The sequence below is a fragment of the Beauveria bassiana genome, assembly GCF_000280675.1.
Source record: "Beauveria bassiana ARSEF 2860 unplaced genomic scaffold BBA_S00019, whole genome shotgun sequence".
In the NCBI taxonomy this organism is placed as follows: Eukaryota; Fungi; Ascomycota; class Sordariomycetes; order Hypocreales; family Cordycipitaceae; genus Beauveria; species Beauveria bassiana.
In genome coordinates, this window is record NW_007930854.1 from 470,409 (window position 1) to 494,651 (window position 24,243).

Genomic DNA, 24,243 nt, shown 5'->3' on the forward strand with positions numbered 1-24,243 from the left:
GCTCACATGTCTGAATGGCGTCGTACAGGGGCCTCTGCTGCCTAAAAGGTTAGGTAGTCTGTCCGACCCGCAACCTCGCCTTGGCTATCCGCCTCTGCGGACCTCTTTGCCCCTCGTTCGCATAATCACCCCATTGAAAAATCCATCTTGGCCAGTTCATTACCCCAGAAATGCTGCATTAATCCTTGTCGGCTGCCTAGCCGTGGTGGAGCTTGTCCATTGTATGCCTGCGTCTCGCCTACCACACGCGCAGCCCAATCGACGCCAGATTCTAGGCAGCAGACGCGCCAGCGACGATAAACTATTCGAAATTCATACACCAGACTGACGCCAGATCACGTGGGTAGATATCAATATTCGCCATACGAGATTCATGTCCGATGGTCGCCCTTGTCCTTAGTGTGTGTTTTCTTTTTTTTCTCTCGTAATTTTTACGTACATCGTCAATTGCTTCATGATCCATAAATCGCCTCACTTGTTCAACACCCATGCATCTACATGTCAGAGCACCGGCCCTACAACCACCCTGCATGTAGTAAACGCAACCGATGTGCTTTGCACTGCACTGGCAAATTAATCATATTCGGCAGAGGCAACCTCAAACGCCATCAATCTGCCAGGTCTTTCTTCTGCCCTCGTTCTCTAGAACTCTGTCTTGAACTTTTCTGAGAGAATCTTTGTCTGCAGTGTCAATCTCATGAAAATCAAGCTCCTCTAGTAAAGAGTCTCTAAGCTGCGTATACAATCCTATCCTTTGTGTTTCCTAGTCCATTTCCTCCATCTTCTTTTATTTTTATTTTTATTTTTATTTTCTTTGTTTTCCTTTCAAAATTCCTCTCTCTCTCGTTCAACTCTCGCCCTATCTCCCTCCATTTATTCTCCGTACATCTCTCTCGCACATCTTTCCCTGTCTCAATGCCCTCCTATTCTCCTTGCAACCACCACATCTTTTCCCTTTCCTTGTCCTCTATTTCTTCTTCTTCTTCTTCTTCTTCTTCCACCTAAAACCCGCACTCCCTGGTGAATTCTTCGACGTGCTCAATTGTCGGCCGGCTCTCAGCGTCCCCTGTCGTTGTCGCAACGGCGTCGGTCGCCAAGTTGCCCTGTGTCGTCATCGGCACGACCAAGTCTATGCTCTGAGTCGTAGTCATCTCCGCCTGCTGCTGCTCTTGGCTCTTCGTGTGCTCCCTCAGAGCATCCAGAATTTCGTCGGCGCGCATCGTCCCCGCGGGGTTTGGCGTCATTTGCGTCGGCTTACTCTGCGTCATCGTCGTCGTCGTCGCCTCCTCCGTCATGTCGGGTTCACCGCGTGCCTCGACGGTGGGTGCAACGCTCACGTCCCAAGCCGAAGCAATGGTTGTCATTTGGTTCGTGGTAGCGGCAGCGGCAGGGGCGGCAGGCGGCCCCAGGTCCGAAGCCGAAGCGTCCTTCCGGACGATCGTGATGAAACGGAAGGGACCCTCGTCATCCCAGGGCAAGAACGGAACCGGGGTCAAGTCGCTCGTTGGGTCTATGTTTGGGGTCTGCGTGGAACTGGGCGTGGCAGTATTGGGAATCGACAGAGCGTCGGTGGACATGGGCGGGTCAACGAAGGAGAAGGGGCCGGTGAGGGTCGGCGCAGAGGCAGACGCCGCGACGGCAAAAACAGCAGCAGTGGTCTTCATCTTGATATACTCTGTCTACAATAACTCGGAAGTGGGGGATATTTCTGCCGCGTGAGATGATTGTTAGCAGATGCTCGCCAGTGGTGCTGTATATGTGAGTCCTCACCTGTTGGTTTGCGCAACGGTAGAGAAATGAAGAATTTGTCAGTCTGGTAGTTGAAGGGAAGAGAATGATGAAAGTTGAAAAGCAGAGACGCGCTTCATTAGGGGCTTTCCCTAGTATAAATAGTCCTGTGAATATTCAAATAGACTTTTGTGTGCGCGATGGTGGCGTCGATGCCATGGACCGCGTCTCTACGCCGACCAACAACCTTTGGGCGCGCCGCTCGTCAGAGATAGTTTAGCCACCGCCAGCAACACCCAGGACAGCATTTTACACCACTTTCCTCATTTTACTCTTTTACATAGACCGGACTAAGCCTGAATGCTTCCACGCATATCAGCTTCCAACTTTCGGAACGTAAATTTCCCGTGAAGAAAATGATACTTGGTGCAATTTCACTATAATAACCACTTGGTACAATTTCAGCGACGTCACGTCGCAAACAGTTTGTCCCGTTCTCTTCTTGCAGCCAGGTGATAAAAATCATATATCGCTGTCCATTTCACCATGTATGCTTGTGTCATCTGCGCCATCTTCCTCATCCTCGTCCGCGCCCTCTTCCTCGTCATCATCATCGTCGTCGTCGTCGTCCACTGGCTGGTCGGCCAAGTGGCCGTGGTCTAGACCAATGACACTTTGTGGCACTGCTCCTTCTAGTTAGCCTTGTTCTTAAAAACTTTGCTTGCTCCTCATGTTTTTTGCTCTCTTATTCCTTCGCTTTTTCTTTCTTTTTTAAGCCACCACGGCAATTTCTTACCAAATCGCACAATCTCTGCCGTTTCCAACTGCTCCCGCACAAACTCGGTTCCACAGATGGAGCAGGCAGCATCACGCAGCCGCAGCACTCTAGCACCACACGCTTTCAAACAAGTCTTCACGGTCAATTACACCGTCATTCATGCAAACATTAAACTTGATTCGCCATCTATTCCTATGTAGACTCCTTTCAGCTCATTACACTACATCTTCAGCACCGCGAAACGCCATGCATCAAATCGCAGTCTATATATCCAATCTATACCCGAATCGCCGTGTGTGTATACTAAAATGCACATTCGTAAATCATGTGCCAATGAACCCTTGGCATGTCCGAATTCGCAAATCGCCAGAGACTCCTTCAATAGACAAGTAACAAGTACAGTAAATCATCCCCGTCCCATAAATTCATTTTGTCGCAAAAACATCGTCGCAAGCTCGTCGCCCCCCCGTTCTGCCGCTTCCATCCAATGCACCGCAACGCACATGAGCCCTGGATCGTTTCTCACATCGCTATCCTTTGCCGTTGCCTGAGGTCCAGTACCTAGCATTGCAGTGGCGCCTTGTACTCCAACACCGCTGCTTCGCTTGTCGTTGCGCTTGTACTTGTCCATGACCACCTGCTTAAAGACTTCTCGCGGCCTTGAAAGCGGTAGTGTGATGCGCGCCACGAACTCGGGGTTCGACAGGTAAAACAGTGCCAGCTCGCGTTGCGCCGTCGGATAGCCCTCTCGAGCCGTAATTGCCCACATCTTTCCCACGTCCTTGAGTTGGTACGATGACGAAGGTGGTGGCGGGGTGCCTGTGCTCGATTGCACAGAAACACCTCCAGACCCCGGTTCGAAAGCAGAACCCCGCGTCTGCGTATGCGCCGCAAATACCTCGTCCGCCATCTCAACCATGGTGCGGCACACCTCCGACTTGAGCTTCAACGCGGCCAAGCCTACATCCCAAAACGCCTTGCTTCTGTCTGGTCGATCCAGCACCGTCGGCGAGACAAAAGATGAGATAAGTTGCAGGTCGCGGTACAGCTGCTTCGGCCGCATTGAAGGATCCTTGAACAGCTTCAGCAGCTCCGTTATTACGGCGTCTGTCCCTGACGACCCACGGGACCCGCCCTTTGCCGCATAGAGGCTATAATTGCCCGTGTGCTGCTTTCGCTTCTCTTGAACAGACTCGATGGCCCCATCAAGCGCAGTTCGTCGAGGCGCCACATCTCTATTTTCCTGGGTAATTGCTATCTCCTGTCTCCATCTTGGCTTTTTGCGCGGTGATGCTGGCAAGGACGCCATTAACAGATGCTCCAGTTCTTTTAAAGCATGCAGCTTGGCGTAGGGATTCGGATGAACCGAGAACATGGTCAAAAGGCGGCGATAGGCATTTTTGAATGGGAATTCCGGGTCATTGTCCTTGACTTTCCCAGGTTGACTGTCTTCTGTCTGAGTACCATAGCCAGACGCACTTGGACTAGACGCCGTATCAACACTGTCCATCCGCTCCAGGGCACACTCCCCAGCACCACGAAGGTTGCCAAAGCTCTTCTTTTTCTCAATTACCCTAGGCTTTGCCGAACTTCGGCTTGGCTTATCCTTGAGCGCATCTTTTCGCCGAGCATGCTGCTCAAGTGCTTCCTTGCGATCAATACATTCTTGCCCAAGCTGCGCCATCCACAAGTCCGTTTCAGATCCTTTCGACAAGAGTTGACTTCCCAGATCGGACAGCAGCAGACTTGTCAAGGACTGCCTGAGATCCGATAGGAACCTTGCCCGGTCGCCGTCAGCAATATGCTGGTACACAGTCTCGTTGGACGATGTTGCCGTGGCCGGCCGACCGGTGGAAACGCTGCTGTGGGACGCCAACGCTGCGTGGTGTGGCGAGCCTGTGAAAGTGGCCGAGAGATTGGTCAGGCTAGTGGTGGGGGAATAGGCGCGACCCGAGGCAGGGGATCTCGGAGGTTGAAATGGCGACCAAAAAGTGCCAACTGAATCTGTCATGTTTATAGGCGAGTATCTGTCAAAGCTATCATGGCCATCAAGCACCTCGGATAGGGACGCAGCATGTCTGGTAAACCCATGTCGCATCGATTCCATGGATGTATTTTGGGAACTCAAGGTCCTCAGATCCCTTCCAAAAGCTGACGGTCGCAGCGTAGAAAAGGTTTGCCGACGCTCGTTTTCGCTCATGATGCTGCTGGTGTCGTCGCTTGTCCAGCCATGGTCTCTCTCTCGCATCTTCATCCGATCATACATTGCCTTGTCCCGTTTGTAGAGCTCGCTCGACCACAGCACAGGGGCTTCTCGAATAGTTTCTCCAATCAATTTTGTCACGCACCGTTCTACCTCGCAGCAGAAGCGGTGTATTCTTTCTTCACCCTGGCAAAAGTTCTCAATGCCATATTGCTTGATCCAAGCAGACGTCATATCTGCTTGCTCGTCGCTGAGCTTGTTCGGCCCACCCTGATCCGGGGAGGCTGCAATGATGTCCAACACTTGCGACTCGGCCCTGTTGATATATGCGCTACTCTTGCCTGATCGCAATGTCGGTGAGCGCCAGCGATTAGTAGTGCCCATAGCCCTCAGCGCCTGACAAATGTCGCGACTGTGTTCGTATTCCTTGGAGTTGCGAACGTCGGCAATATACCACATCTTATCACGAATCGCTCTCGTCCGCCGCATCATGAGATCAATCTGACCTTCGAGACGATCCTGGCTTTGCTTCAGCCAGACAAGCCACGCCTCGTACTCTTCTATGGCGAGGGCTGACTTGTTGATGTAGTCTCGCGGCTCGCGGGAAAAAATGGTGATGAGCGCCGCGTATCCGTTGCGCCGCAGAGACTCCGAGTTGAGGCCACGAAGCTGATTCAGTGTCTTCCAGTACATGTGCGACGACACAAAGTCAGCCTGCGCTTTGGACTGGGACCAAGCTGCTTTGAGCATGGTGATCAGCGGTGCTTCTTTTTCAGGCTCCGTTGTTGAGCTGGTACTCGGCCGAGGCGCCGGACGAGGCGAATGAGAGCGACGTAGTGAAACACCGCCAGTGGGCTCTGGCGCAGGCTTATCTCGTCTGGTGATGCGTCTTGGGCTCGACTTTTTTAGCCTGGATGGACGATTGGAAATCTCAATGTCACTGGCCTCGGCTTCCAAGTCTCGAGGTATCTCATATTCTTCAACCAACTTAAGAACGGCATCGCGCAGCTGGTAGTAGCCCTTGTCAAGCTCCGAGGTTGGTACATTCTCGTTCTCGTATTCGCTGCTTGAAGAAATGCGCTCGTCTGGATCATCATCTGCATCGCAGTCGAGAGTAGTCGTCAAATTCTTGCCATCGGACGACACGAAAAGCACGGCCCAGCGTTCTGCACAAGGGTGACTAGTCCCACGAACAATATCTGAGCCGAGATTTCTGGTTAGTTCGTGGAGGGCAAGGCGAAGCGGATAGCCGTCGTCCTCGTATTTGTTGAGCTTGCGCTGTAAATCCGGCTCCGTAATCGTAGGAGAGTCTCGAACTGAAGTAGTCTTTGCGGAGCCATCAGCATGGTCATCGCGAGAGGCAGCCTCGCTAAAAACCGAGGACACGCTAGTGCTAATTACCGATGCAGTTTCAAAGCTGTTTCTGGGGTTGAAGAATGCCACGGGCTGGGATGCAGAGGACAAAGCTGAAATAGAGGCGGTGCCGGATTTGAAAGTGCTAGATGCTGAGGAGAGTGGACGGCGTTCCGGATAAAGTGCATTCACCAGGCAGGACAGATCAGCCGGGCAGAGGACCAGATAGGGATGGACTTCTGCTGTTTCGCGAAGTGATGTTATCGACTTGGCAGGCAGAAGTCGAGACGCAGGCGGTTTGTAGTCTGAGTTTTGAAATCTGGCGAGCATGCTCTCAATGTGGACGCGGATATGGTGGGGGATCTCTGCTGATTTGGAAGCGGCAGACTTGCTGCCGCTCCAGAGTCCCGAGACATATTCATGAGCCTTCATGGCAACCTTTTTCAGAATCTTTTCCCTGGCATAGGGGGTAATGTGGTGCTCGGTGAGCATTCCGTGAGATTCTGGGTGGACAATGACTCCGAGAAAGAATACAAAGAAGAGACATCTCCAGACAAGCCATTTCGCGGTATTGTCGAGATACTTACTGTCCAGTTTCTTGAGGACAGCGTTGCCAAGTTCAAGCAGGCCGTCCGGAATTCCAGTCTTGTCCGGGTCATCCACAATCTCAAAAAGCTGGTTCACGGCATTCTCGTAAAACTGACGGGAAGCAATATCGTCGGCCTGGGTCCAGTCCGAAAGGTTGAAGCGGGTTCCATGCTGGTCCTCGGCCCTCTCGAGGAGAAAGGCGCCGTCGGACAGGATCTTCATGAGGTACCATTCCATATTGGATTTTCCGGACCATTCGCGCATCATGGTCCAGCAATTGAGTACACATATGAGAAAGTGCTCACTTGAGGACTTGGGCTCGGAGATGAGGCGGGCCAGGACGGATGCCCAGATGTCCAGGCGTTTGCGGTCCTCTGTGCTGTCGGGACCTGCCGAGTTAGCAAAGCAAGTGTGGATGAGAATGGAAAGGGGGTCGTGGCGCTGGAAAGACATGAAGCGTTCAACGTCGCCTGCGACGTGGCGGTGCTGGTTTGGGTGGACCCGAGCAGAGGAGCGGTTGTTGGAGGACAAAAGGGATTCCACGGGTTCCAGGCCACGGTGTGGGTTGAGGAAGACGTTGAGCTCCGAACTGGAGAGGGCAGATATCCTAGTGGGAAGATAATCCGGGTTATTTCGAATCTCGAAAAGCAAGTCCAGGAAAGAGTGTCTAGCGGAAGCAGAAATGTCGTCCAGGAAGGTGGCGGCGGGGTGTGAGGGTAGTTCGCCGTTGGGGAGGGTTGAGATTGTGTCGACAGTTTCCGAGGAGCCAAGGATAGGAGACGACTGGGATTCCAGGTCAGGTTCAAGCAGGGCAAATCTCCTGAGTTCGTCACAGCTCTTTCTGACATCCTGAATGGCATTGTAAAGGGCGGCAAAGTTGTCCTTTTCGTCCTTGCGGAAGCTGTCGACCAAGTTGCGATGGGCAATGTCACCACAGCGCGTCAGGCGGGCGCCGAGAGCTGTGCTGACAAGGGTCCTCTCCAGGCGAACACGGGTAATATTCCTCTTGCGGGCTTGGTACCTTGACAGACGGGCCAAATGGGCTAGTTCCTGGAGGGTGGTGGTCTCCCTTGGGACAGGAAAGTTGTGGTTTGTGTAGAGGGCGACATTTTCAATGAGGGGCCTTGGCATCCGGGCAGCCAACTTGTCTCCGTGGATGGTATGGGACCTCATGGGCAGCTCCTTGGGTGTATAAGTGGCGGCTGGAGGCGGTGCAGAAGCGGTGGTGTCGGTCAGCAAGGGCTTTGCGGCCTGAGGGCCGTCCTGGAGACAAGCAGGACGCAAAGCATCGTCGTTCCTGCGGGAAGGCCTGGAATCAAGGGTTCGCGAGCTGGAAGTGCGCCTGGGACTGGGTGAGCGGCGGCGTGCGGGTCGATGCTGCTTGGTCGAAGGATCTGTCGCGGGCGGGTAGGCGTTTGTTTGTGGCGTAGCGAGCTCGGGAGCTATAGCAAATGTTAGTGAACCGCGCGTGCAAGGTATGTTAGGTTCTTAAATGAGATCCGTGAGAGTCGAAGGTCGCGGTATACAGCGAAACGTACGAGGCGTAGATTGAGCGCGGACTGGCGAAGAAAGGGAGCGCTGCATGGACATCATAATGGTCCCATGGAGGTGAAGCTATACGGGCGCCTTGCAGCTCGAGCAGTAGCTTCACCAGGAAGCTACCAACGGGCTAGCGAGGCAGGCAAATAAGCGAGAAGAGAAAGAGGAGCAAGTGACGGGGAAAAGCGACGAATTGAGGTTGTCGAATGCAAAGGGAGAAGACGAAGGCGACGAAAAGGGAGGATATCTGTTTGCGCGGGAGAGGAAGCTGTCGTGCGACGATGGCGGTCGTGGTGAGGCGTTGAGGCGGCAGGCGACAATGCGGTGCGGAGCCCCAGTTCCAGCGTTTGTGTGGCGTACCTTAACTGCTTAGTTGGCCCGTGTAGTAGCGGTGGCAGTGGCTGGTTGGCAGGCAGACAGGCGTGGCAGGCAAGCACAAGAGAAACAGTGAGGTGGGGGCGGAGACAGTCCAGGGTAGGTATCTAAGACTGGGGGCGACGGATGAGGGGAGATGATGGTGAAGCAAAGTCGGACAATGTGGGAGAAGCAGGGAAAAGAGGAATAAATCACACGATGCAAGACGGGAAAGGGAAATAAGAGTAGAGGCCACTCCAAGATGGGGGTGTGACAAAGGAGACACGTATTTACAGCAGAAGCAGGCGGTACATCTGGATACAATGGCGGCAACACCACTAGATGCGCTGTACAGCATTGCTTCGATGCAGTTGCGGGGCACCACAACAGAGAGGTGGCGGGGCTACAGTGCGTCTACAGTGCTGATACCCAGCTACAATTAGGGAACGAGCCAACGCATGCAGGAGACTTTGATCTCTTTTGGACCTGAATCGAAGAAGAAGGGAGAAGGGGGAGAGAGATGAAGGAAAGAGACGTAAAGAAAGCACATGCATATTGGTGGCATGTGCGTAAAAGTCCAACCAGATTTCATTTGGAGAGGCAGAGACAAGTGCCGGCACTGGTGGTGCATACTAAGTACATGGCGCTACTGTAGGTACTACCTAGGGTGTCAAGGAAGTGCAGCAAGCCCGTGGATGATTCAGAGTCAGTACGGAGTAGTTGTGAGCAATTATTCGATGCAGAGACGGATGAATTTGTTTACGGCGTTTATTATGCCTGGGTGTATTACCAAAAATGCCTGGTGCGCAAGATTGGTCTAAATATCAAGGTACAGTGCGAGAAAGTGTCAGCCAAAGTCGGCCCACGATCGAGCTCAACAGAGCAGGAGGGGCATCACCCACATAAATACATGTTCAAAGACGCTACAACCACCACACCCAATTGTCTCTCGTCTCGGCCATTAAATCAAGGCCAGCATCTCAATCAACCACCCTCCCACGCCCGCCGGGCCACCACCAGGTAGCATGGCATGGCGTGGTTCCGCACGCGGCAACGCTAGCCACAGAGGAGAGGGGGGGTTCTGCCAACGCACCACCATCAGCTGGCGTAGCAATAGACGTGTCCCCTTGACACGGGGTCATGAATGGTGTGGCAATCAGCAAAAGCCACTTGTGCCTGCAAATGTTGTAAAATAACCCTTTACATGGTTGAAGTGGGCGTATCATCAATATGCAGGTTGAGAGCTTGGGGTTGCGGGAAGAAGAGGGGGTGGGGGAGCCAGCGCTCGCTGCAGGACATTGCTGACCAGACAAACCACGTCGATCAATACGACGCTTGGCAGGGAAGGAAAAAAAAAGCCGAAAAAACAAGGGATATGGGAATAGACACCTGGCCTTATTTCTCAGCCCGTCTCTGGTTTTTTGGTAGACAATGGGTGCCACGCTTGGCTAGTCCAAGCTTGTCCATGTGCACAAGTGCATCGAGATACAACAAGGCGGGCTAAAGTGGAAAAGAATGCGGTTTAGAAAGAAAATAATGCGGTTCAAGAGTGAGAGAGAGAAAAAGAAAGAAAATCAAGGAAAGAAAAGAAAAGAAGAAGAGAAAAATTCAAGAAAAGGATGTCAATAAAAGAGCAAGGAGCGAATACTCAAGAAAATGCATCTATATACCGCCGCTCTTTGACGAGCGCAAAGATAGCCAGCCATAGAGGAATGGCCCCCTCGTCACAAGAACATGCCCTTTTTGTCAATGCAGGTAATGCCACCACCGCTCAGGCACCGCCACACATGACCAGATATTTGTTCCCCTTGCGGCGTTTATCTAACATTGGGAGCAATATACCAGTAATCCGTATGGAGCCTTTTTGATTACAAGATTCGCAATGTTTCGCTTTTTGCACCTGGCTACGAACACCACTGCTCAGCTTTGTTCACAATGCTGGCTTAAGTACAGATTCAAAGGGGAAAACAAAAAAGAAAATAACATGACCAGAAATAGAACCAAAACACCCCATCGACGTGTACAACGACCCACGAGCTTGGCCCGAGTGCAACTGGCAACTAGTCTGGCTGCTGATGAGCTGGCACTGCATCAACCGTGCATATATAGTGTCCTTGTCAACCAACCAACCTCTCTGCCGTCAGACTCCTACCCCTCTAGGTAGTTGCCTCGTCTCGTTAAACCCATTGCCCATTGCGCGACCATGCATCTCTTTTTTCCCTCTCTGCATGCTTTCTGCATTCTTTCTTTCTTTCTAGCCCTTGGCGTTTGCCGCCCCTCCCACCTCTACACAACTGACAGGAAGCTTTTTCTTTCTGCCGCTTAATACCCATCCATCCATCCATCCATCGCACGGCCTGGTCTCGCAGCAACGCCATCTCACCCGTCCCGCCCGCACGCAACGCTGCGCTGTCAACCGTGGTTTTTGGCTGCGACTTGTAACTAGTTTGTCAATTTATTAGCTATCATCCAGCAATAGGATGAATCTTGGCATCTGCCCCTTTCCACCAATCTCGGCCATCCACGCGCCCACCCCCGCATCCACTCCCCTCACGACTGTTCTGCACGCACTTGCCAGCGCACCACGAAACAAGCCCGTTGTTATTTCTTGCTGTCGCGTCTTGCCCTTCGTGCCCTTCTATTTTTTTACATCCTGTAGAATGTGGCTTGTCTTTGACATGCACCCGCATACATAGTCCACCACTCCATCCCAATGCCGTCCTGCATGGCCCGGTCATTGTCCGTCACTACCTACATACCAACCCGGAGCTTCAGAACCTTTCGCCCAAACAAACAAACAAATGTGTCCACAGTCAAAGAAGAGAAGAGAAGGAAATGGAAGGAGATTTGCAAAGAAACTGCCTCGTAAAACCCCTACAACTCCCAACCTGCGGTCAGACAACTTCCTGCAGCCACCTCTGGTCGGTGTAGCCCGCCCACTTGATACCGCCTCGCTCCGCTCGCCTCGTCGGCCACACACCGATGATGCCTCGTAAAAAAACTATCAAGGCGTTCCCAAGAAAGGAAAGCCCCCTTGCTTCGGACAGCTCTTGTTTCGCAAGACCCATGTAATATCACTCCTGCACCGCTTTATTTCGTCCGTCTTACCCCAGCTTGTTCCGACCGCTCGGGACTGTCTCGTGTGACCGCCGTTCCTGGCTGGGCGATGGGCGGTCACGGATACCGACAGACCATACGGAGTAGTTTACGACTGTTTGCCGTAGCACATATTAATTTACATGCCGCTCATCGGCTTGAAAGCACTTGCATACTGTAGTAGATCCATAGTAGCCTTATTACATGCCATATGGGCAGAGTAATGAACATTCACAATTTATGACGCCGCACAAAATTTGCAATAAATAATAATTGCTCATTGTCATGAAGAATAGACCGAAACCTCCCTTCAACGCCTCGAGTAGATCTTATACTCTGTAGTAGAAAGTAAACAAAAAAGAAAAAAAAGGCCCCTCCCATATTCCCATGAATTTTCTTAGGTCGCGTTATTATACACACTCAACAGTGACAAGATGAATCATGATACAACACAAGCGTGTGCTTTTAGCATTCCCGTCCAAAGCGGATATCAAACTCCTTGAGCACACTCATTATGCTGGCCGCCTCCACCTCAATCGCGTTGCGCCCTCGCGAGCTCTGTCTTGACGACGGGGATGTCCTCGACGTTGCCTTGAGCTTGGGCAACCACGAGCCAATGTCGTTGGCCGCCTCGGAAAAGTTGCGGTGACTCGCCAGCGTCTGGTACGCCTCAGCGCAGCTCAGTCCCAGGCTCGGCAGGCTCGGCAGCGTGATTCTCTCCTCTTCCTTTTTACTGCTGCTGCTGCTGCTGGCGTTGCTCGTATTGGCCGGCTTCGACTTGCAGCAGCCACCGCCGGGCCCCTTGCCGCCGCAGCATCCGCCCTGCTCCTTGCCAAACTTGGCATTCATGAGCCGGCAAAAGAGACCCGACTTGGGGTCTGCCTGGCACTGCGCGCAGGTGCCGGGTGCCCCAGAGCCGCAGCCGCCACCCGAGGGCTTGGCCGCCTGCCCGATCTTGGGCTTTCGGGGTGGCAGCTTGACGGCGCCGTCGGCCGTCATCTCCATGATGAATGGCTGCGGCGGCATTACGTCCGTCTCGGATGGGGGAGGGGTCTGCACCTGGCGGGGAACGTTGGGCTGCGACTCGGGCGGCGTCATGGCTGGCGTCGCCATGGCAGCATCGGCGCAGGCACAGTACGTGCCGTCCTTGCAGAAGCCGCAGCTGTCTTTGAAGGAGATGTCGTCAATAGACGATGACTGCATCATCATCATCTCAGAGGGCGGGGGATCTGCGTTTATAGACGCCACTATTTGAGACTGTCGTCGTGCGAAAGCCTCGGTAAAATCCATCTCCTGGTCGTTGAATCTCCCAGATGGCTCCTGACGCATCCGCTTGCCCGCGCCGCCATGGTTGGAGGGCGACGACGGCCGCTTGAGTTCATTGGTTTGGGGCTTGGTAGGGCTCAGGTCCTCGAGGCACTGGCACGAGGTCCCGAACCCGCACTTGCCACAGCCCGATGTGGCCGTGGCAAGGACTTCTTCAACACAGGCACATCGGCCCTCTGTTGTGCAGTTTCCGCACGTAATATCAGTGTCCGCGAGAGGGGCTGCGTTCTGTGCGTCCATTGAATCTGGTGGTGTGATAATTTGAGAAATAGAAAAATCCCGGCTGGTTTCCGGATGAGGTAGTCTGTTATTACTTGACATGCTTTGGCGGTGCTGCTGCAGGCTGTGACGGTGATGATGCTCACGGGGAGACGGGGCATTGCTCATTCTCTCATTGCGAAAAGCATGCTCGCTTTGGCGACGACGTAGTGTCTCGGCCTCTGTCTCAACTCTGATTCTGTCCTGTCGCTCCCTGTCGAGCATATTTTCAAGAAGCATGCATCGCGAACGGAACGACTGCACGTCGAGCTCGAGGCTGTGAACTTTTTCCTTGAGATCCGCCTCCTTCTTGTCGTACTCTTGCTTGTAGATGTCAAGCTGCTCCTCAAGCTCGCCGACGCGGGCGGCGCGACGCTCGCGAAATGCCCTCTGGGCAGCACGGTTCTGTGCCTTGCGCTTGGTGGGCGGCGTGTCGGTGGCGGGCTTGCGGCCGGGCTTGGGGCGCGGCGGGATGACCCATTCCTTGGACGTCATGGAAATTTTGGGTCCCTCCATTGGGGTGCCGGGGGCGACGACGGCGGCCATGGTCATCTTATCCGGGGCCGGAGGCACTGAGACGGAGAGTCTGGGAAGCGGCACCGGCTCCGGCTTGACCTGCTTGATGGCGGCAGTGGCGGAGGTAGGCTTGGGCTGCGTGGGCAACGGCGCGCGGTGGTGCTGCTGGTGCTGCTGATGCTGGGTGGGCGGCGCGCAGGCGAGCGGTGCAGGGCCGGAGACGGACGATCGGGCCCTGGCGGTGGTCGGGCGCGACGTTGGCAACGGTACGGGCGAGGCCACAATCGACGGTGAAGATGCAGCGGTGCTGGCCATGATTTTTCTGGGCTGGCTTCGGATGTTTGCGGGCGGGCAGCTGATTTGTGGGGCTACTGGGCTCGGATGTCCGAGGCGGCCACTGGGCGTTTCCAGCGGTTGCTGGTGCGGGAGGGGGAGGAGGGGGTGAGGTGCACCGCTACTGCAGCCTTGCAGCGCGGATGTGGCTCAAACAATTCAGAAAAAAAATTATGTGTCGTAGCAGAGGCAGGTAACCCGCCACTGGAGATTTTTAAAATCTCGGAAGCTCGGTCGCGTCGCGGGGAACAAACGTCGTGCGTGTCGGTCGGGCGGGCAAACGGCCAATTGCAGGCGGCGGATATGGTGTGTGCAGTCGAAATGCCTCTGACTGCAGTGGTGGGCGTTTTGTATCTCGAATTCTGAGTCGCAGACAGTGCTGACTCAAGTGTCCTTTTTAACGCGAGTTTTTTTACGTCTGTTTCGTACGTCGCAGAGTCCGAGGGCGGTTGACGACCCCTTATCAGATGCAAACTCGATGGTACGGTCGTGCGGTCGCTGGTGGCTTCTCTGCATGGGAGAATGCAAAAGTTGCAAGACGAGAAAAAAAATCGTGATGGGGTGCAGAATGTGCGTTACGGAGAAATAAAAAAGTGCGGGACAGCCCTTCTTTTGAGAGAAATGGCGTGGTTTGCTGGGGCAGCTAGAGGAGGTCCGATGGTAGGAGACGACGACGAGAAGGGTGAGAGAGAGAGTGGTGGGCCAGATGCGATTGATAAGATTCTGATTGATAAAAAATTCTCACCAGCGAAAAAAAAAACAAGACTGCCAGCCACCATGGCACCAATGCACCATCTATCCATCCATCCATCCACTCATCCACTCTTTGACTGGTATTAGAGACTTTAAGAGCGCACTACTCTCCGCTTTCCACGCGCACACTCTCCACAAATTTACGCTCTCAATGGCTGAGCCAAGTCGCCCAGGTGTCCGCTTTCGTTAATAAACTGCTGCGACAAGTGGTGGGCAGACCAGGGGGAACAGTTGACAGGGTTTGCGACATGGCCGTACTCGGCTATTCGCAACCCGACCACAGGACCACAGCTAATTAGCCTAGCCGTCGCTACACATCTTGGAAAGATACATGCACTTTTCAGCTTTCTCCTGCAGGCACGCATCGCTATTCTGACGGCTTCATCTCCTCACTACCTTATGCCACGTACGGATTACAGAGACCGATCATTGATCAACCACCAACCAGTCTCTTTCCTCGTCAAATAAATCTGCGCACATTGTTCGGCTCAGTACTATGGAGTCATGTCCTTGGCACGAGACCCCTCTCTTCATCCCGAACCCAGCCAGCTACGCTCTGTTTAACATTTACTGCCGCATATCCTTCTCCACAGCTGCTCAAGCATGGACCAGCCGAGCGGCCGACCTTTTCAGGCAAAACGCTCGAGATACCGTACTTTCCCCAAACTCTCCGCTCCGCGGCCCGCCACGTTATTGGCCAGGAGGGCCACGCTGCATGCATTTCCTCATCCTTGTGATCGGAATACCAGACTAGTTAGACAATCTGTGCCTAGTAGTGCCTCCAGACCAACGGAAGCGGAAACACTGACAGCTTCGCAGAGTGGCAAACATGTGCAAATCGAGTCGTTCGCTTTGACTCGCAGCTTATCCGTCTTGGCCCTGCTGCAGAGCCCTGCCAGATCCAACCAGTCCGATCACTCCTGTCCATGAAACCCATTGGCCATCAACTGGCTCTTGCATTAATTATTGTACCCAAGCACTCGCAAGCCACGCTGCCGACTCGCCCATATTTCTGCCCACAATGCCCTGCTGATTGTAAAATTTTGAGCGTGGCATATCGGCTGTCACCGTGAATAAGACGTGAATGAGAGTCATCTCGCCAACGCCAGGCCCGGCCGTACCGAGTCTCCATTCAGGCACTTCTCTCATCGCGCTCGGTCACTCTCCGCGGCTGCTTGCTCGCAGTAACTTGGCAGAAATGAGCGAAGAGAGGCTGCCAATGTGACGGTTATAGGTGGCAACTAAGTGATGTTGCTAAATGGCAAAGGTAGAGAGGGTCTCATTCGCGCCGTGCGCAACCCGCACTCAATGACATCCCTTACCTCGCAAGCCAACGGGAGAGCCCACTCGGTCTTCTTGATGGCAAGTTTTTAGGCTTGCTAACGTATTGACACTACTATTAGCCAACTGTAGAGGAACATGGAGCGGAGGCTGCAAGCAATAATTGTGACAATCTAGTGGGGTACTGGGCGATCACAAAAAGTCACCGCTCAAGTCTTATTACATCAAAATTTGAAGACTCAAAAGCCGGAGATGCAGAGAGAGTGGCGCCATCCTAATTTCTTGATGCATCTTAACGTTTCGAATCCCATCATATATCAATTTCACTGCTCACGCTCTTCTTTAATCTGTTTCACCCCAAGTCGCTACCAATTACCATCATCACCATCACTGGGCGTGCAGGGGTGTCCCCGGGCAGTTGTGGTATGCCAAACTCCGCTTCCTTGCTCAATCCTTCCTCATCGCTTGCATGACTCGCTCGCTGTCGCCACTCTGCTGCAGCATGTCCCAGAACAGGCCGCGTCTAGCCATCAACGCCCTTGGCGGTCCCATCTCGGCCACTTTACCGTCTCGCATGACCAGAATACTGTCAAAGTCAGCCACCGTCAAAAGTCTGTGAGCAACAACGAGAATCGTGGCATGCGAGAATTCTTCTCGAAGAACACGCTGCACAGCTGCGTCTGTTGCGTCGTCTACACCACTCGTGGCCTCGTCCAGGATGAGAATCGGACAGCGGACGAGAAGTGCTCGCGCCAAGCACAGTAGCTGTCGCTGCCCGTACGATAGATTGACACCGCCAGGCTGAATCTCCATGTCAAGATGGGAAAACTCGCTCGTATGGTTGCCGACGTCTTTTGTAGCAGCGTTCGGAATGAGATGGACACGGCGCAACACCTCGAGCACGAGGTCGTCGCTCTTGGTGCCGGAAGGGTCGACGTTGGATCGTAGTGTCCCCGAAAACAGAAAAGGTTCCTGCGGTATCAGAGTAATAGCTTTTCGCGATCTGTTTAGCTTAATTGTCGAAACATCGACACCGTCAATAATAATCTGGCCCTGAGCAACAGCTATGAAGCGGAGTATTGCGTTTGTCAGGGTTGTCTTGCCAGATCCAGTGCGGCCAACGATACCAAGACGCTGACGCGACTCGACCGAAAAATTGACTCTGCGTAGGGCTGGCTGCGCTGATGCGTCATAGCGAACCGCCAAGTCGCACACCTCGATTCTAGCCTCTGCCGGCCACGACCTGGCAAGCTCAATCCCGTCCCGACTCTCTGTTTCGACATTGGCAAGGCTGATAATACGACCGATGGTGCGGGCCAACATGTCATGGAGATTAAGCATTGTGGTGGTGCCACCAAGGGCTGCTTTGAGTTGAAGCGCCAGAGTAATGGCGAAGCCAGTCTTTGCGGCATCTTCGCCTTGGTAGACGAGAGTCGCAGCTACGGCGGTGACAAAAATGACACCGAGAGAACCTAGGCGGACCGCAAGCCAGCGCTGGCCAAGGATAAGATGCAAGCCTAGTTTTGCGCTTCGATCTACTAGTTCATGCATGCGCTCGACATAGAATTCGGTTCTGTTGAAGGCTCGGATGGTGGCCAAACCAGAGGCGACAGATGTCGCATGTTCAAGAATGGGTCGAAGCGACTCATCAATGAGTCTAAGCAAATGGCGTGAGATGGCAAGTTGATGCATAACAACTCGCGAGTAAGCGACGAGGATGGGGGCGCTGAAGAAGATTGTTTGAGGAGCCGATACAATGCTGAAGGGCAACGTTAGTTGTGAATTTGCAGCGTCTTGTATCAGCCTTCTTACCTGCTGCTCAATATAAAAACCAGGCTCATGACACTGCCCAACAGATTGTGCAGTGACTGCGTTGTTTTGTTGTCCATGGTGTAAATGTCAGTCTCGAGGACCTGAATCATCTCGCCCAGTGGCATACAATCGATCCATGCGAGGGGAGCATGTAGGACACTCTGCACAAGCCGCTGAAAGAGCGATCGCGATGCTCTAAGGCTCAAAGCCAATAATACGAGTGATTTCAGTTCTTGGCCCGCTACTGTGCACAAGGACAGCGCAAAGTATATCTTCATGTTGTAGGCGTTGGAATAGTCTGCGCTTGATGTGTCCTGCGTTGTCCACCGCGTCAGCCACCATGAGCTGCTGTGCGCAACGGCACGGGCTAGAAAGGTGCAGAAAGCACCTATGACAAGGGAACAAACTCCGCCACTAGCCCACATATAAGCAGACAGAATCTGTCTGGTGCTCACGGCAGCAAGCATCGCACTTTTTTCTTTAGGGTGCTCAGGCTCTCGAGATTCTTCTTTGTCATTGAAGATTGCTTCAGGCGATGGCTCTGGGGGTAGACTTGGCTCCGGCATATTGCTTCCCGGCCGAATATTGGAAACGGATTTCCCACTAACATGACCATCTTCAATGGTGACATGATATTGAGCGGATGCGAGATATGCGTCTGGGTTGTGCGTGACCAAAATGACTGTCCTGTTTTTCGCCAAATCGCCCATTATTCCACCGTCGAATATTTGCTTGGCGACGCGAGTATCAACAGCACTGAGAACATCATCGAGTATGAGTATCTCAGCGGCCGAATAAAGCGCGCGCGCAAGCGCAACACGCCACTTCTGGCCGCCACTCAGAACAGCACCGTTTAATCCTGCAATGGTTTGGTCACCGTTGGAAAGGACCGACAAGTCCTGCTCCAAACAACAGCCGCTCACAGCTTTTCTATAGCGTGTCTCGTCGTAGACACTACCGAATAGAATGTTATCTCGCACTGTGCTGTTCTCAATCCATGGCGGCTGCGATACCAAAGCCATGCTCCCAGCAATGATCTCAACCTCAGCTTTACCTGTCACTGGGCGCAGTACCCTTCCGGACCGAATACTGGCTTCTTCGAGCAGGGCGGCGAGCAAGAGACTTTTCCCAGATCCGGTACTGCCCGTCACGATGCTAAGTGCGTTGAGCGGGAAGTCAAGGTTAACATGGGACAAGGCGAAACCGCCTTGCGTATTTGCGTCGAAATTTTGCATGTGCCAGGAGATTGAAGCATTTTCAAAACGCAGCCCATCTGATGGAACTGCTAATCTTTGGCGTTCTGGCTCACTCAAATACCTGTTGAGCAGTTTGCAGCTTGACCATGAAACACGAGCCTCGGCGAAACGAGATGGAAGTTCTTGAAAGGCTATGTAAAGGCTGTCGAATAGATTGAGGGCCAAGAACGCAATCGATGAGCTGAGATGGCCAGTCTCATAGGCATATACAGACAGTGCTGTAGACACAAGTAGAACAGGACTGAAATTTACGGCCAAACTTAGCAACGACATCGCGATGCCAGTGCCACGCATCTGGTCTAGCTCTCGATCTCTCGCCGCGCTTAGTCGATCTTCCCATACATCTTCCATGGAAGAGAGTCGAATATGACGAAGGCCTTGTAGTGCCTCGGACACGAGATTGGACACGGAAGAATGTGCTTTTGTTCTCTTGGCTCGCTTTGCTCTGTGATTCTGAGAAAGTTTGCTTGAAAGTGGCACTATTAGTATAGATGCCATGACTCCAGCCAAAATACTCTTTGCCCCGAGTAAGCCGGCCAGGTAGTGGACATCTAGGAATGATTTGCAAATGACTACTAGAAAATGATGTGTGTGCGCGCAGGCGTTTGCAGTCTCCTGACTAAATGATATTTGTAAGCTCCAGCTTCTTGTAGACTTGTAAGAGGATGGACTTGCCAGTGGTTGGTAAGGATATCTGTCAAAGACGGATACTCGAGTTTGTGTGCTTCTGCTGTCTTTCCCCCTTCCTTCGGTAAACATCCTTTTCCTTTTCCAGTAGCAAGGGGACTCCGTGTCAACTTCTCGAGAACGATAGATTTGAGCAATCCTTGAATCGGAATTTGCAATCTCATTTGAGTACACCATATCAACCAGTTTTGGGAAAACGTTTCGACAAGCAGACCCATCCCGATACCAACTACCCATAATTTTGCGGCATTCGAGCTTTTCTCTGAGCCCTCGAGACATTGAAGCAACTTGAAGAGGGCAAAGCGGCTACCAAATTGAGCTGCGGCGGTGAGAAAGGCAAGTAACCATTGAATGATGAGTGCTGGGAGAAAAGCTCTTGAGAGCTGCCTCCAGAGGTGGACTGACTTGCCCACGCGGGCCAAAAGCTGTTTTGACGTTTTGACGCGGGAGGAGTATCCGACTTCTGGCAAGTCTTCCATTCTCATCTTGTCAGGGATATCAAAACGTGACGCAGGGAATGGGCCCCAAGAAAATGTAAGTCTATCCCAAAATGAGACGGAGAGCTCACGGTCTACCTGCTGACCTCGATGGAATACGGAGGGGCGTCTGGGGATAGCCAAACTGGCGGCTAAAATAGCCAGGAGCGAGCCAACTCCAGGCCAGGTCGCCTTCAAGCGGTCGCCTTGTTTTGAGTACTCTTGATACAGAATGAGAGACAAACAGAGAGCGGCCGAAGAACCAAGGCGAATCGCGTGTGCGTATCTCTGCTGGAAGCGTGGCTCCAGTGACAAAATGAAGGCCTGAACGGACATGAGTGCCTGATCTAAAATCAGCACACGCGGCGATGAATGAGAGCTCGTTCTAGATTGACGATACCCAAATGAGCATCAATATTTCGACGAACTGATGATTCTTTTCCAGGCTTGTATCTGCAGTGAAGACCTCGTACATTGCACTAGAGAGCCCTGCTACTGCCCCTGTATTTATGATGGCTATAGCACCAGCCGCTGAACAGAGTGCTTCTGACTCTTTAGTTGTAACACCATCTTCATCATGATAAAGGGCATTTAAACAAGCTTTGCCTTTAGATTCGTAAAAGAATGTTCTCAGAGTGAGAAGCAACAGAGTAGTGACTGCGACAAATGCAGAACTCGACACTAGAGGAGCCTCGACTCCGTATTGCCATAACATGACTTTGGCTGAACTCATGAGTCGTGCGGGACGTGTACCAAGACAATCTAAGTAAAAAAGAGGACGAAGTAGATTGTTAATACTTGTGTGACCGATGTAGCCTTGTGAAAGGGGCGACAAGGAAGGTCTCTATGAGCGGGGTTGTCCTGGTGGCGCAGAATGACCAATGATATCTGCACCAAGCCTGTTGGTTGAACGACATCAAGGCAAGGCCTCTGAACGGCAGGACTGTTATACCGTCTGATCAAAGGCAGACGCAAACGTATATTTATGCAAAGCAATTCTTTCTAGAAATGAGTGCCCAGGCTCCTTCTGAGTCTTGTTCGTCTGTAGCGTAGGCCGGTCTAGGGTACAGTGGTACTTTTGTGTAAGCCACAGCCATCTGAGAAGGGCTTGCGGGCGCGACGGCACTGAAATGGTGAGCTGCAAAAGGACCTACATATTATCGCAATATGAGGGCATAGACTAGGGACGTAAGGGTTAGTGTCAGGATTCGTTAGCCCGAGGTATTATCCGCAGCCCTTCTCATTGACAATAATATTACAAATGTATGAGTATGGTGTTTTGCATAATCTTTGATTTATAAAGCATTATCGCACCTACTTTCGCAGTAGTGTGAAAGTAGGTGCGGGCACGTTTAATAAGAGCGAGTAGTGCGTGTCAATAGTGCACTGAAGGGGTAGCAGGAACACGCCGCGTGTCAACACCCAGCTAGGTAGACAGGGGCTTGACGAAAGGAGTCAAAGAGCTCTTGAATTTGCAAGAAATAGGACGGAAGAGAGAAAAGGGGATCGTTCTTGATGTAAATGCCGGGCGCACTTGAAATCGTTTGAATCGACGAGTACCATATGTCCTTTATAATAGTTGCCTGCCTGGTCTTTGAGTCGGTCAAACTAAAGTGACTGTCCTGCGAAAACTTAACAAACTGCAAGACCCAAACCGATTTGGAGAGGTTGTGATAATCCCAAGACGCCTCATCCTATCCGCCGATTCATCGACAGGACTGACAATAAGCGCCCAGATGCTGACTGCGATGTGACAAGTTCCAGTCAGGCATCCGTCTCTCCGAGTGTTGGCCAACACCAGCGCAAAAAGCTTGCTGTTCCGAATCTCTTCCGCTGATACTTCATATAGCCGGTCAATCAAGTCAAAACCGGCGTAGAAACCGTCTTCATGTCCATCCTCGGTCCGCAGAAATATGTGGCGCCCTTGGCCACCCTTCTCTACCAACTTCAAAGGAACCACGGGGGCGGCAATCACAATCGACGCAGAAGCCACGTTGCCAAATGGCTTAGCATCATTCTCGAGTGTCACCTGAATACCAGAAATGGTGGCTTTGGGGCAGATTGATCTGAGGCCGAATCCCGCGACCGCGATACCGTTGACTCGCGCCCATGACCATGACGGGGCAGTAGAGCCACACAACGGCTTACAGTCCATAGACTGCCAGCACAAGGACTCTATGAGAGACTCTTTCCAAAATCCGGCCACATACTCGTCGCCCAGCAAGCGTTGAAACGCTCTTGCAATATTGGACAGAGCCCGAAGCTTCTCAGACGGCGTACTTGGTTCGAGCTTCCCGTACGCCCGTAGCAATGAATGCCACCTGTCTAAGGCAGTTTGCTCACGATAATAATCCGGCCCGGAATGTAGTTCTTTGACTATTGAGTGAAAGCGCGCACCTTGGAGCAGGCCATCCTCTGACCTAAAGTGGCCCAGGCATTCGAAATACATCTGGTCGCTGGCAAAGTGTACGACTCTTTGTGAAAGCACACGCTCCTGAAAAGACCATATATTCTTATACATGGGCTCATTTTGCATCTCAGTATAGCTTCGAAGCACTTCTTTCGAGAGCGGCAGGACAGAGACTGACACCATTCCGTTGACGCTTGCGTCGCTTGAGCGATACAAAACCTGAATAGAGGTTCGCGATGGTCGAGAGAAAAAGAGACCATCTGCCAAATGTTCAGCCCCTGTGGCCGACACTGTTAAATATGCGTTTTCGTACACGGATCCAATTTCTTCAGAATCTCTTTCCCACTCTGGGGCATTTTCCGGAATACATAGCGAGTCAATCCAGATATACCGGACGCCCAATGTGCGAGTCACAAGTATAGCATCACGAAACATCTTGGGCAGATCTGTGATAAGAATGGGTTTTTTCTCAGCATCGGAATTGTCGGGCCTCCATTTGACCTCGCTGTTGCAGTCTGATGTGTAGCTGAGGGCGGTGTATTCTGCGTCTCCTGCGCCAAGTTGAACAAGTTTTACACTCTCCTCATATTCTGAGTAACCCACGTCTACCAAGTATTGTGGAACTGCTCTAGAGGCCGGGCAGCATTCTCGATGCTGCTTGCATTGTGTATCCCATTCAAGCAACTGTTGAAGGGCGTAGGTCTCAGGACTCTGCTGCACCGGACGAGCATAAATCGAATCAGCCAGAGGGTTATCTTTGTCAATTAGCACCAAGTTTAAAATGGTCAAAGGTCGAGATATTTCTCACCCCCCGACACTGCGAAACTGAACGCAGCGATTGGTATAATCTCTCTTTCATCCCTGCTCCCAATGGATTCAGACAAGACCCAGAAGCCTTGGCCGCCATAGGGACGCCTTGCTAGCCACAAGTCAACGGTAGGTCGGTAGAAAATCTCGTAGGTCTTTTTAGTCTCTTTGTCAAGTCCCTCAATCTCGGATAATAGAAGCTGCAATTGATTCCAAATCAGAGCACAGAGTGCACATCCTGATGCTGCTGCTCCTTGCAGATGCTCGATGTTGTTGTGATGCCTGACGCTTGAAGCGGTAGGTTCGCGGGGGAATCCTCTCTCCCGCCGAAGAGGATGCACATAGTTTAGTCCGGTGAGAATATTACCATGCTTTTCCTCGGGAAAGGGTGGGAGATCCGCGAATGAGATAGCTTTGCAGACACTACAGAGAGACATACTGGAGAATGTATGTAAATGCTAAGTCCTTGTTTTTGCAAGAGGCATAATGGCGGCGAACTGGGGACGACATGGCGGAGCCGAGGCAGTGATATTTCCAAGAATACTCCCCGACCAGTAGGATCATAAGGCAACCAAGGCTTTCCGACTGTGAATCACATTAGTAAAAAAAATACTTAGAGCAAGTACCATAGGGCAGGCAGGAGCTAGCGCCCAATTTCTTTTCCCAGTGGGCTTCCTGACCTGCCGCTC

The 24,243-nt window shown here is 52.4% G+C and overlaps 5 protein-coding genes across 5 annotated transcripts; all 5 read right to left on the minus strand.

Moving 5' to 3' along the window:
- Positions 1–1,001: 1,001 nt before the first annotated feature.
- Positions 1,002–1,664, minus strand: BBA_06574 (uncharacterized protein; the record flags this gene model as incomplete). Its single annotated transcript, XM_008601671.1, has 1 exon — positions 1,002–1,664. The coding sequence occupies one exon, from the start codon at positions 1,662–1,664 to the stop codon at positions 1,002–1,004; it is 663 nt and encodes a 220-aa protein (XP_008599893.1).
- Positions 1,665–2,250: 586 nt separating this feature from the next.
- BBA_06575 (uncharacterized protein) lies at positions 2,251–8,243 on the minus strand (the record flags this gene model as incomplete). The annotated part of the gene is made up of 4 exons (XM_008601672.1): positions 2,251–2,411; positions 2,525–2,613; positions 3,010–8,092; positions 8,189–8,243. The coding sequence occupies 4 exons, from the start codon at positions 8,241–8,243 to the stop codon at positions 2,251–2,253; spliced, it is 5,388 nt and encodes a 1,795-aa protein (XP_008599894.1).
- A 3,861-nt stretch (positions 8,244–12,104) lies between these two features.
- On the minus strand, positions 12,105–14,054 carry BBA_06576 (bZIP transcription factor; the record flags this gene model as incomplete). The annotated part of the gene is made up of 1 exon (XM_008601673.1): positions 12,105–14,054. One exon carries the CDS (start codon positions 14,052–14,054, stop codon positions 12,105–12,107), a length of 1,950 nt encoding a protein of 649 aa, XP_008599895.1.
- A 2,499-nt stretch (positions 14,055–16,553) lies between these two features.
- On the minus strand, positions 16,554–20,673 carry BBA_06577 (ABC transporter; the record flags this gene model as incomplete). The annotated part of the gene is made up of 3 exons (XM_008601674.1): positions 16,554–17,865; positions 17,919–19,725; positions 19,830–20,673. The coding sequence occupies 3 exons, from the start codon at positions 20,671–20,673 to the stop codon at positions 16,554–16,556; spliced, it is 3,963 nt and encodes a 1,320-aa protein (XP_008599896.1).
- A 1,267-nt stretch (positions 20,674–21,940) lies between these two features.
- On the minus strand, positions 21,941–23,991 carry BBA_06578 (heterokaryon incompatibility protein; the record flags this gene model as incomplete). Its single annotated transcript, XM_008601675.1, has 2 exons — positions 21,941–23,502; positions 23,556–23,991. 2 exons carry the CDS (start codon positions 23,989–23,991, stop codon positions 21,941–21,943), a joined length of 1,998 nt encoding a protein of 665 aa, XP_008599897.1.
- Between the last annotated feature and the right edge of the window lie 252 nt (positions 23,992–24,243).